Genomic DNA, 13,251 nt, shown 5'->3' on the forward strand with positions numbered 1-13,251 from the left:
TTAATGCATGGAATCTGCATAGGGGGGAAATGAGTATAGAGGCTACTCGATCAGTAGATCACTAAATCAGTAATCACACTAAACATGTGAAAGTTGCATTTGAAAGTGTACAAATACTTAAGTTGTGCATATGTAGTACATAATAATAGTGTGTAAGTTGTATATAAAAGTTGAATATAAAGTTTTCTGTGGTGTATCAGTTGTATACAAATATTCAAGAAGTTGTAATTGACGGTGTGTGTGTTTGTGTGTGTTTAGCAGCAGAACAACCACCCCCACGGGCAGCCCTACACGGGCCCGGCGGCGCAGCATATGAACAACCCCCAGCGCCCGGGCCCACGAGCACAAGAGAACTGGGAGCCCACCGAGGAGGTGCCCCCCCCGGCCCAGACCACCACCAAGGAGTAGTCGTGCCAGCAACAGCGCCAGCTCCTCTTCCGCCGCCGCCGTTGCCGCACCTCCGCCCTTAAAAGCCTGTGCGCTCCACCCTCCTGCCCTCTCTCTCTCTCTCTCTCCGCCTGAGAGGAAGACCGGTCTGGGGCCCCACCCTCCACCCCACCCCTCGCCCACACCTCTCCACTCCAGGCCCTGCTGTATCCAGAATTCAGCTTTTTTTCTTTCTTCATTTTTATTTTTTTTTGTTTGTTTTTATTTTTTGTTCTTTTGTTTTTGTACCTGACCTGGAGTGGAGGGTCCTACTCACCATATGCCCTGCAGTGTGACTCTCTTGACATATAACCCGCCTGCAGTGGATAGTCAGCCTGCAGTGGATAGTGCGTAGCATCGTACATAAAAAAAGAAACAAAACAAACAAAAACAAACAAAAAAGATACATAAAACGGGCCTGAGGCGCTTTTGTCAATTTGACAGTGTACATAGTATGTTAATGTTTTGACTGTTCAAAAATAATAAAACAAAAAGAAAAAAAAAACACAACTGCGCGACAAGTGTCAGTTTGCTGTTGGGGGCGACTTGCAGATCTATGAGAGAGAGAAAAACGACAATAAAAACAAACACAAAACAACAACAACAAAAAAATACAAAAAAAGAGCAACAACTTTGTTTTATCACCTGTGCTCAGAAGTGAAGTTTGGGCTGGTCTGCCCGAGGGCAGAGTTGGGAGTCTTTGAGGTTTAGGAAAGAACGTAGCTTCAATTGTTCCTGTCAACTTAATCATACTAAACCAGCTCTGGGGCTACTGGAGTTGGCGCTAGTGAGAACCCTTAGAAGTGGTTGGGTGAGAACTTTTACGGTCTCTTTTTTTTTTTTTTTTTTTCCCCTTTTTCTTTTTCTTTTTTTTTTGATTGATGTGACAAGTGGTGATTTTTGTTTCCAGAACTTTCATTGCCTTTTTTTTTTTCTTTTTTTTCTGCTATTCAAGACCTTTTTGAAAGCTCTAGTTAATATGCTGTAACATTTAGCATGGCTTCACACCAGAATAGTGTAGCCAAACGGGAAAGAATATGATCATTCATGACAGCTGTAATCCTTAATCCAGAGCTCTTCTTACAAGCCGCCTTCTTTTGGTTTTCTTTACTGCTCTTTTTAATTTAATTTTCCTCTTAAGACATTGACTGCTATTAATTTTGAACCAATGTAAGAATAAGTGGCTTTTCAATTGCACATATAATCCTCGCTCACTCATTCAACAGTCCTGTTTTTTTTTTTTTTTTTTCCTTTTCCTCCCCTCTGGTGGGTTAAAAGCGCTTAGTTTTGGACAATAGGAATTACAAACTAATATAAAGATGGAGAAAAAAAATGTATATGCAACGAATTTGCTATGCCAGGATGCGGGGAGCATAAGACTGTGCTTGGGTAGCCTGTTTGTCTTTCCTGGGTGGAGCCTAGTGTTGGACACACACTGAAGCAGCGCTCCTGGTGAATAGAAAGAGATAGCATGGGTCGGGGGGAGGGGGGCGAGACGGCAGAACCCCCGCCTCCCATTCCCTGGCCCATTCTACTGGAACGAAGGCAGGCTTATTTTCGGACTCTTCACCCAAGGGGATCGGACATGAAAGCAGGGTTGTATCATAAGATAACTGCTGGTTAGTCATGTTGCAACTTGAGCTAAAGTTAATCTTCTTTAGGAGTAAAGGTAACCATCAGTAAATACTGTATTTAATTGGTAACTTGAATGCGTGGTTTTTTTTTTTCTCTTCCTCTGTCTAAAAAAAAAAAAAAATACCAAATACTCCTGCAAATGAACATATTCTGCCCACCATATAATATTTAAATACTTTGCTGTTTTATTTTATAGAATTTATTTTGTTGTATTTCACTAAAAATAGAATTTGATTTAAGAGGAACATTTTTTGTCCTTGTGTTATTTTTAAAGAAGATATTGACTGTACAGAGTTCTTCGCCCTGTTTTTTGCCGACTTTTGTTTTGGCCATGGTGTGACGTTGAATTCTGGAGCTACAGTCGCGATGTGAACTTTCACTTTGTGAGGTTTTTTTGTGCACAGAAATATTACAAAACAGAAGAAAAACAACAAAAAAAAGCATTGCGCCCTTCAAGAATAAAGAAAACGGAATCTTGACACTGTAACTGTCTCGTTTTATTTATGAATCTTTGTAAATATGTGGTGCACATAAAAAATAATAAAAATAACAAAATCATACGGTTTTTTTTGTGGATTATCTAGAGCAGGGAGATGTTAAGAAGGATGGGTGCAAGCAGATGCATGAAGTTCATGGGAGTTTCAGTGAGGAAGTGTGCACAATGACATTGTGCTTTTGGGGAAAGTTGAAGGTGCAATATCTAGTTATTTGACACCCTAAATAAAAATGTCTCCAAACATACAATCATTTCGCTAAAGGACTAGTGAAGACATTTCCCAGTGTCTTGATACTTCTGAAATACGCTTTAATGCATTATTTTCATTTGCGAGAAAATGTTCATGAAATGCCAGGAAAACCCTGAAACAGATTTTCAAGATGCAGAACAAAGTTTTCAATTACATTTTCTCAATGGCATGGTTGTAAAAGAATTTTTTTTTGGACAAAACTATATATTGCACCTTTTAAAGCTGCACTTCAGTTTATCATTTGTGCAGTGTTCTTTACCATCTTTATGCAAAGTCAAACCATCCTGTAGATTACTCTGCAACCTTTACCCTGTATAAACCTGAATACGGTGACACGAATGAGACCTAAAAGAAAAAAAAAACGCTTTTTCAGAATCACTGACATGAATAGAAATAAAGCATCTTTGTTGTGGGCTCCTCTACACTAACACTGTAGATAATAAATGCTTTTCAATTCAAAATCGCAGGAGTACACTGAGTGCATTTACGGGATTGCCGTTTGTTATTTTGAAAACAGCCCAATGTTTGTGTGTGTGTGTGTATTGCACAAATTCCAGCTGCAAAGTAATATGCAAGGGTATCTTCTTCAGCCCCTTCTCACTATCTTTTCTCAGTTAACTGACATACAAGTCCAGTTGCCCTTTTCCTTCATTCACTCTCCATTGCCAACTTTTCTGTAATTCCGAGTCCATGTTCTCTGAGAGCACCATTCTAATGTGTTGCACTCCTCTTGGTTCTGGGATGAAATTGTTCTTTTCACTAACAAGTATCTGGGTAGGAGCAAAGAGGCTTATCTTGACATCACAGACAGGAGGGTTTTTCAGAACTGGTTTATGTACGGGGTTGAGACTTTTAGGCTCTGAGTTGGACCGTGGCCCGCACACTTGACTGCACCTGACTGAACCTACATAAAATATTTCGCTAAATCACCCTTTGGTCACGCATCACAAGCATATACTGTAGACTGTATTCACACATTTTTCTCCCTGGTCTTCAGTAAAGTCCTCTGGTTGGCAGAAATGACTGAAATGGTTCATTTTAATATTATTATTATTATTATCATCATTTAACATTAGTCCAGTAAAGAGAAAATGGCTGCACCAGTTCTTTCTCTTCAAGAACACTTTTTAAGACCAAATATCAGTATTTGGAGCCACCGGCATACAGCCTATTTAGGTACACATACAAATACAAAATAAATGACCTACATCACAGCAGGTTCATCTCATCATAAATGCAAGCCACACATTCAGGTCATGCCACAGGGCTCATCATCCCACACTCCTCTCCACTCCTTGAGGCGAACACATCAAAAGCAACTAAGGGCAACTTAGTGTGATGAAAAGAAAGATACTCTTTGTAAATATGTGATACTGGCATACAAAAGGCAATACATTGTAACAATTTGGCTTGAATTACACCAATTAAAACCTATTCTGTGAGATGAATACAGTAAGCTGAAAATGCGTAATGACCCAACCATTTGCAGCAGTTCAGGCAGCAAGGACCATTTTTAGATTATTTTGTAACCATCTGAGTTAGGAATGATGGGGTCCTGGGGGCTTTATGTGGCTTATGACTAGGTAACAGTTAGCATTACCCGTCTACCTTTAACAGAAAAGTACTAACTGGTCCAAAGACATGCAGGGTAACATGTGGGTAACATTAAAGACTTTGGTCACTTACAAGGCCAATCCAATTTCAGGTCAAGATCAACAGATTTGTTTGAATATGAGCACTCAAAACTCAGTACATGAGCAACATGCACAATTACATGGTCGTCTATATACCCGTCAAAGTTTAGGCACATGCCTACATTTGTTACAGTTCCACGTTGGTGGAACGAACTGCCTAGTACTACCAGAGCAGGGGCGTCCCTCTCTACCTTCAAGAAGCTTTTGAAGACCCACCTCTTCAGAGAGCACCTCCCTTCCTAACTAGCACCTTGACTAGCGCTTAAATTGCACTTCAGCAGTTACATTCCTGCACTTCTTTTTCCTTTCTAGGTCGTTTTTTCTAATTCTTATGTAAAGTAGTATTTGTTACACCATGTTTTTTTTATTGCTCTTAGCTTGACTTCTCTCCCTTGTACGTCGCTTTGGACAAAAGCGTCTGCTAAATGACTAAAGGTAGTTCTCTTAGTAAGTTCATGCATTGCCATCACTGCATCATCATTTGGCTGTTGTGAATATAAATCACAGCAGTCAAAAAAATTAACTTAGCCAACTTTTTCATGCAACTGTAGTGACAGTTTAACCTCGATTTTCTGCTGCCTCAGTCTACCAGTCCATAATTTTTTTTTAATATACGTTACCCAACACCGCCTGATGCACATTCATTCATCCAAGTTTCACTCCATTGAGCATTGGTGACTTAAAAGCAGTTTTAGGAATTGACTCAATTTTACACAGAGGGACAAACCCATAACCCTTACCATCATTTCAGACTCTAAATTAAAAAAAACAACACTCTGAACAGCTGAATTTCTTGGGACATATTTTATTAAGAAGACACAAATTAGTTCTCTTTGTCCTGGACAGTCTTTGTTCCACGCAGTCTGCCAGTACGACGGGCAGCGATGAGACCGACCTTGCGACCAGCGGGTGCGTCTCTCCTGATGGTGGAGGGTTTGCCAATATGCTGGTGGTTACCACCACCGAAGGGATGCTCAACGGGCTGCGGAGAGTGAGGAGAGGCCAGGTTAGTACAGCTTCCATTCAAAAACAGTCGCAATCAGACGAGTAAACATGTTTCGATAGTGTTTGTACACTCAAATAAAGCTATTGTACATAAAACACTTTCTCAGAAACAAACAATATCCCGAAGGACAGGAAAATAAGCCCCACATACAAATTGGCGCTGTAGATTTAGAAAGAAAAAATCTTCAAATCTGACAATTTCAGACTAAAGGTAATCTGGATCCAGCCAAGCAGAACATTTGATAGCATCAACAGTTTGAGGTAAACACACTTGAACAACCAATGACTACTTGTCAAGCTGATTTCCAATTAATAAGTTCAACATGCGTGCACCTCGACAGCATTTGAATTTCATTTTACACACAAAACATGAATGGTTTTGGGTCACAGGAATGCTCAATATGGATTATAAAGCATCCAAATCCCTGTAGAACCTTCATGCCTGATGCATGTAACCCTCGTTAATAAAACACAGATGGAATGAAAGCGGTGACTTACGTTCATGGCCACACCACGGACACGAGGCCAGCAGTTCCTCTTGGCCTTGTACTTGTGGTAAGCACGACCGGCCTTCAGGATGGGCTTGTCAATACGACCACCACCAGCAACAACACCTTCACAGAGCACATAACGCAAATGAGAAATTATCCTCAGGAAAGCGTTTTTCCTGTTTATTACATGGATCATGCATTGTACAATGTCTTATCAGACATTTGCAAGCACGTTGTGGCCAAAGAATGAGACCTTACCGACGACTGCTCTGTTGGCAGAGCCGATGACCTTCTTGGATCCAGAGGGAAGCTTGACTCTGGTCTTCTTGGTGTCGGGGTTGTGAGAGATGACGGTGGCGTAGTTTCCGGATGCGCGGGCCAGTTTGCCCCTGTCGCCGGGCTTCTCCTCCAGGCAGCAGACGATGGTACCCTCAGGCATGGTTCCCACGGGCAGCACATTGCCAATGTTCAGCTGGGCTGATGGGTCAAACATAGCATCCAATGTAAGTTTCAGACTAATGGTCTTCAAATGACAGCATAGAATGTGAAAATTCCCCTCACGAATGAAAATTATGAACACATTGCTTCACCCTTGGTTTGTGAGGGATATAAAATCACCTACATCACTCTGAACAGAAGTCAGTCAATATGGTGTAAACCTACTCTTTTAACCTAGGCATGGATAGACTATTGATTTAATAAATTATACAGGTTTTGCTGACAGGCTCATCTCTGGCATTGTATAACGTGTTGAGTCCCTTCAATGACAAACATAAAATTATTCAGGCTTATTATTCTGTTTGTCTTGTTCCATTTGAAGCTTCTGTAACCTCCCACATTGCTAGTCAACCCAAGAGCACTAAATCTGAGATTTGTTAATAGAAATGTTCTCTAATCAATTACCGGATAGGTAACATTAAACGTTATAATGCTAGTACTGGGCCCCATGACAGAAACGGCAGCTGTCAAGTCGTGCTTTTGCCCTTACCCTTCTTGCCACAGTAGATGAACTGGCCAGTGTGGATTCCCTCAGCTGCGATGAACAGTTCAGTCCTCTTCTTGAACCTGTATGGGTCACGGAACGTCACCTTGGCCAGGGGAGCTCCACGGCCGGGGTCGTGGATGATGTCCTGCAGAGCAAGCAGTCAAGACACACATCAGTCCATGTGAACACACACTCAAGAGCGTACCATCACTTCACATGACCTAAACACTTAACATACCTTCACGATTCCCTTAATGTAGCCATGGCGTTCAGCAAAGTCAATATGCCGGAGTTTGGCAGCTCCTTTTCTGTGATGAATATGGGCTTTGAAGACGGAGCCCGCACCTTTTCTCTGACCCCTGATCACACGTCCCATTTTGGCCTGGCAAGGAAAACATCAGTTTGAATCATCGCCATAGAATACTAAATGCATTGATTAACACTAGATCTTACAGATTCTACTGCTGAGATGCATACCAGCACTAAACACCACCTCCACAGTATTATCAGACTAGCAACACACGTAAACACATTTCTTGCTCGTCGGTGTATACACACCGGCTGGCCCTCGATTAGCTAGTCTAACTAGCTTCCTAGCTAACTGCTTTACCCACTAGCATGAGTCCTAGTAAAACAGGTTGAGTAAACGCCAGTAAATATAAACATTAAGAAGCGACAGTCTTTTGACAATACTAACTGTGAAACGAGCTTCTGCAAATTCAGGAATTACATAAATGTGTGTACGGTGCCGTTAGCTACGTGTATTGCAGACACGTCTTGACCATGTCTCTACTCTGAAGCAATGACCAAAATATTTAAGCTTTTTTTTGTACAAATAGGCCACCCACTTGACAAACACAAATGCCTTCATATACCTAAGCGTTAAAACAACACATTTGCCCGTTAATAACGTTCGGATGGACACATTATAATGAAGATTTCAATTAGATTGAGTTGGGAAGAAAAAAAGTCATTCCCCTACCTAAACTCCGTTGACGGAAAGAGGAAGTGTAAGAGGAGGTTACACTATTTCTTCCGGAGAAATATAGGGCGGGCAAACGGAAGTTTCTGAATAAAAGTCCTTGTGACTGACTTTATAATAGGGTAGAAATTCTGATAGCACTTGCAATAGTACATTTTTCTTCGTAGGCGCCTTATTATAATTACCGATTTTCTGCGATTAATTGCGCAAGGACTGCTTTACATAGAAACTTCATTCAAACTTAGTTGCGTACGTTTTATTTTCATTTTTCTAGACTAGAACAGAACAACTAAAGAAAGAAAAACTAGTAAAAATGTCCCACCGAAATGACTGGTGGACTCTTCGTGACTAACACTTTATAACTGTCAACTGTCACTGCTCTCTCTGTCTGTCTCTCCCTCTCTCTCTCTCTCTCTCTCTCTCTCTCTCTCTCTATCTATCTATCAATTTATCTGTCTGTCTGTTTCCTTCTTTCTTTCTTAATATCTAATTGAGTTCTTTGTCTTTATCTTTCACTCATTCACTCATTTTTGTCTGTATCAAAGACACTACTATAGTCTATACTGTCTCACTCGCTTTAATACATTGGAATTAGATAGATAGATAGAAATAGATAGAAAAGTCTTTATTGTCATTGTATTCGCATACAACGAAATTTGGAGTGCTGCTCCTGTTGGTACAACGAGGGACAACATATAACACAACAATATTACAACTATCTAAAAACAGTACGAATAGCTTAATATATATATATATATATATTAAGAGTTCAACAAAGTGCGGTGGTATAGCTTAAAGTAGGCTACTTCCCTGAGGAACAATAAATACAGCAACAGTACTTCCCTGAGGTGCTTTACAATAAATACAGAAAGTTTTATTTATACACATGTGTAAGGTGACTGAGCTGGCATATGTGACTTGCAGTCAATAAAGTGATTAGTGTATTAATATTGCACAATGAAAATCTATGTTTAGTGCAAGACTGTATTTAGTGTTCTGATGGCCGTCGGGAAAAAACTGTTCTTTAGACGCGTGGTCCTTGCTCTAAGGACCTGTACCGTCTGCCTGAGGGCAGGAGAGTAAACAGGTGGTGGCCTGGGTGAGAAGAGTTTTTCAAGATGTTATTGGCTCTGCTAAGGTAGCAGGAGCAGGCAATGGATTCCAGGGAGGGCAGTGAGCAGCCAGTGATTTTGGGCTGTGTTGATGACCCTTTGGAGGGCTCTCTTGTCTGCTGCAGTGCAACCGGAGTACCACGTCGAGATGCAGTAGGTCAGTACACTTTCGATAGTGGTGCGGTAGAAGGCCACCATCAGATTACACTCCAGGTTGTTTTTCCTGAGTGCCTTTTTGTCTGTCTCTGAGGTGTTGGCAGACCATGAGATGTCATCTGTTAAGTGGGCGTGTGTGTAAGATAACATCTCTTTTTATCTCTCTTTCTCTTCTTTCTCCATTTATTAAATATCTTTTTAACTTTCTAGTCTTTAACATTTTTACATGTTTACATACAGGAAAAGGCTCAAATATTGATATTTTATACCTAAACAAAAGGTTTATAGACACAGCAACAGTAAAGAGGGCGAGACATTGCGAAAAGTCAATTTCTGACTTTGTGCTGCATATCTATCTTTCTGTATCCCTTATAGTCCTTATCACCTTCCCAGTCTCACACATACTGTTTCTCTCTTTCTCCTGTTCAATCTTTCAGTCTTTGCACACCTCTCTCTCTTCTTACTTTTTGCCTTCTGTCTTCTGTGTCTGTCTCTCTCTGCATGCACTGAATTGCACCAAATGTTCTAATCTATATTTATTTTGAATTTACATTTTTTTTGGTTTTCAAGCACTACTACTTCCTTCAGGAAATGCAAATCTAGTTTTATGTTTGAATCCTTTTTATTAGGCCTCGTCCTGTAGTCTTCAATCTCTTGTGTAGAATAAAAAGTGGTTTGTGAGAGATGTAAATCGCCTGTATCACTCTGAACAGAGAAGTAAGGTGATATGGTGTAGGCCAGAGTGTAGGCCTACTCTGTCAACCTGTGGACAGACTACTGATACCACAAGATTTTTTTCGGTCTTTGTGACCTCACATCAAATTTAATTTCACAGCTACCTTGACATAATTCCATTTGACACTGTAGATACAATATTTTATACAATATTCTAAAAGTTGGAGTTAATAAGAAATTTCCTTGATTTTCAAAACAAATCCCATCTCCTTTTTTTCATCAAAATTATTTTAAAAGTCATAAAAATAATCTAGATGTTGCTATTCTTGTAAATGACTATCTTCGGCATATAGGTGAACTAGGCGGTTATCACCTATGAAATGTATCTATTTACATTTTTCATTCAGGATTTTCTTTTTGCATGTAGCATCCAGTGGCAGACCATGTTTCTTTTTTTTTAGTCAATGTATCTTTATTGAGCTTTCAAACACATAGACAGTACACTCAAGACAAGGCAAAAATTTAAAAATAAAATAAAAATAAGGGAATAACACTGAGACAAGCAAACGAACACGCAACACCACAAAATAAAACAAGGGAGAAAAAAAAAAAAAAAGTCCACTGAGTAGTTAGTTACCTAGAAATTATACAGTGCATCTGGAAAGTATTCACAGCACTTACCCTTTTTCCACAGTTTGTTATGTTACAGCCTTATTACAAAATGGGTTAAATTAATTTTTTCCCTCAAAATTCTACACACAATACCCCATAATGATAACGTTTATTTTTTTATTTTTGCAAATCTATCAAAAATAAAAAAATCACATATACATAGGTATTTACAGCCGTTGCCAATGTCACTCGAAATTGAGCTCAGGTGCATCCTGTTTCCACTGATCATCCTTGGGATGTTTCTCTACAACTTGATTGGAGTCCACCTGTGGTAAATTCAGTTGATTGGACATGATTTGGAAAGGCACACACCTGTCTATATAAGGTCCCACAGTTGACAGTATCATGTCAGAGTACAAACCAAGCCATGAAATCCAAGGAATTGTCTGTAGACCATGAGAAACAAAATTCTCTGGTCTGATGAAACAAAGATTGAACTCTTTGGCCTGAATGCCAAGTGTCATGCCTGGAAGAAACCAGGTTATGCTCATCCCCTGGCCAATACCATCCCGTGAAGCATGGTTGTGGTGGCAGCATCATGCTGTGGGGATGTTTTTCAGTTGCAGGAACTGGGAGACTAGGATCTAGGGAAAGATGAATGCAGCAATGTACAGAGACATCCTTGATGAAAACCTGCTCCAGCGCGTTCTTGACCTCAGACTGGGACGAAGGTTCATCTTCCAACAGGACAACGACCCTAAGCACACTGCCAAGATAACAAAGGAGTGGCTTTGGGACAACTCTGTGAATTTCCTTGAGTGGCCCAGCCAGAGCCCAGACCTGAACCCGATTGATCATCTCTGGAGAGATCTGAAAATGGCTGTGCACTGATGCTCCCCATCCAACCTGATGGAGCTTGAGAGGTCCTGCAAAGAAGAATGGGGAAAAACTGCCCAAAAATAGGTGTGCCAAGCTTGTAGCATCATACTCAAAAAGACTTGAGGCTGTAATTGCTGCCAAAGGTGCTTCAACAAAGTATTGAGCAAAGGCTGTGAATACTTATGTACCTGTTATATTTTTGTTCTTTATTTTTAATATATTTGCAAAAAATTCTAAAATCCTGTTTTCCCTTTGTCATAAAGGGTCATTGAGTGTAGATTGATGAGGGAACAAATGAATTTAAACGATTTTAGCATAAGGCTGTAACATAACAAAATGTTAAGTGAAGCGCTGTGAATACTTTCCGGATGCACTGTATGTACATAACATCTTATTCAGAGCCAAGGTGCATTGTCAGCTGTTCTACATATGAAATAAATGGACGCCATGCCACATCAAACTTCCCCATTGATCCAATTAGTGTGTATCATTTTTTTTCAATCTTCAGTCACATCATCACAGATCCATCTGCCAAAGGAAGGGGGGTGCAGACCATGTTTCTTAGGTGTTCATGGTATATCTTTTGGGGGTGTAAAAACCAGTTTGGGGGGTGTTTTATTGTCCCCTGAGAATTACTTTTTACTAGCATTTCAACAGCGACTTTTCAAGCGTTTTTGCGACGAAAACAGAACGAGTAAATGCATGATTTACAGTAGCTCGGTCGTTTTGAAGCAGCTTCTTGCATGAATGTCTTTTTTTTTTTTACCAAAGTAACAGCCTACTCAAAACAGCAGAACTCCCTCAGCGAAGTTAAATACTTACCCTGTGCTTCTCAGGTTGCTAGCATTGCCATCACGTTACAGCAACAAACCCAGAGCATGGTTAGGTAGATAGGCCTGCTCCATGAGAAGACCTTGGTTGATGACGTCTCTGATAGATTTTAAGAAAGAGACAATTTGGGTAGTTGATATATCTAACATTGACATCACTTTGGACTTGCTGAGTCTTGAGTGGTCCATGGTTTTAGTAAAATGGTTCTCTTTTGTCTAAATCTTCATAGATGTAGCATGTGGTACTTTGAGTGATTATTTAGATGTGGCCATTCAACAAGCATCAAACCAGTTCTCTATTTAGAATGGTTTTGTATAGTCAAAACACTAATCACCAAGCACAATGAGATAAATGATAAAAGCTGTTAAGTAATCCATAAATACTTGACTTAACCAGTAATTTTATTCAATTATTATTATTTATTTATTTAGCTTGATAGCTGGAAAACACCTTGGGCCCCAGAAAGGGCTGTCCCAGATGACCATTTGCCTGCAAAGGGTGGATTTTTAATGTGTACAAAGTGTACAAAGGCTAATTTTCTGCAACCATCACTCATGTGTTCAAGTAGCACATTATGCTAGTGCATGCTAAAGGACCACGTTAAAAGGCTAATTTATCATTAGAAAACCATTTTGGAATTGAAAAGCATTTTTCTGCTTAGGGCAGCAATAACACTGGCCTTGTTAGGATTAAACGAAGATATATCAGGAGTGTCAGTATTAATGGATTCGTTTGTGGTCTAAAATGGCCATAAAGCAAAAGGTTTTTTGTTTTGTTTGTTGTTTTCAAAAAATAAAGCTATGCCATGCAAGAGATTGGCAAGAAACTGAGTATTTCATGACTCCCCTCACAACACTGATTCTAACTAGGATTGAAAGAGAGGTGGGACGTCTGGTGCTTAAAGCCATAGTCTCCAATTCTAATCAAATACACTTTTTGTCAAATTCAGCTCATTGCTCCTCACAGACCTCTAGCAGTCCGTTCTGTGCCTGCACCCAAAAAAACTCTGATGTTCACACACA

The 13,251-nt window shown here is 40.0% G+C and overlaps 2 protein-coding genes across 8 annotated transcripts in view; one reads left to right on the plus strand and one right to left on the minus strand.

Moving 5' to 3' along the window:
• Positions 1-2,619, plus strand: part of usp9 (ubiquitin specific peptidase 9) — a 49,169-nt gene extending 46,550 nt beyond the window's left edge. For 6 of the 7 annotated variants that reach the window (XM_031586935.2, XM_031586927.2, XM_031586944.2 and 3 more), the window contains one exon: positions 259-2,619. In XM_031586935.2, coding sequence (XP_031442795.1) covers positions 259-408 — 150 coding nt within the window. In that variant the 3' untranslated portion in view covers positions 409-2,619. The remainder of the gene's footprint in view (positions 1-258) is intronic. The other variant, XM_031586940.2, reaches the window with a different exon arrangement.
• A 2,671-nt stretch (positions 2,620-5,290) lies between these two features.
• rpl8 (ribosomal protein L8) lies at positions 5,291-7,989 on the minus strand. The gene is made up of 6 exons (XM_012834009.2): positions 7,965-7,989; positions 7,221-7,364; positions 6,986-7,127; positions 6,256-6,474; positions 6,005-6,120; positions 5,291-5,483 (listed from the first exon to the last, which is right to left on the minus strand). Exons 2-6 carry the CDS (start codon positions 7,356-7,358, stop codon positions 5,325-5,327), a joined length of 774 nt encoding a protein of 257 aa, XP_012689463.1. The 5' UTR covers positions 7,359-7,364; positions 7,965-7,989; the 3' UTR covers positions 5,291-5,324.
• Between the last annotated feature and the right edge of the window lie 5,262 nt (positions 7,990-13,251).

Source organism: Clupea harengus, chromosome 2 (genome assembly GCF_900700415.2).
Source record: "Clupea harengus chromosome 2, Ch_v2.0.2, whole genome shotgun sequence".
Lineage (NCBI taxonomy): Eukaryota > Metazoa > Chordata > Actinopteri > Clupeiformes > Clupeidae > Clupea > Clupea harengus.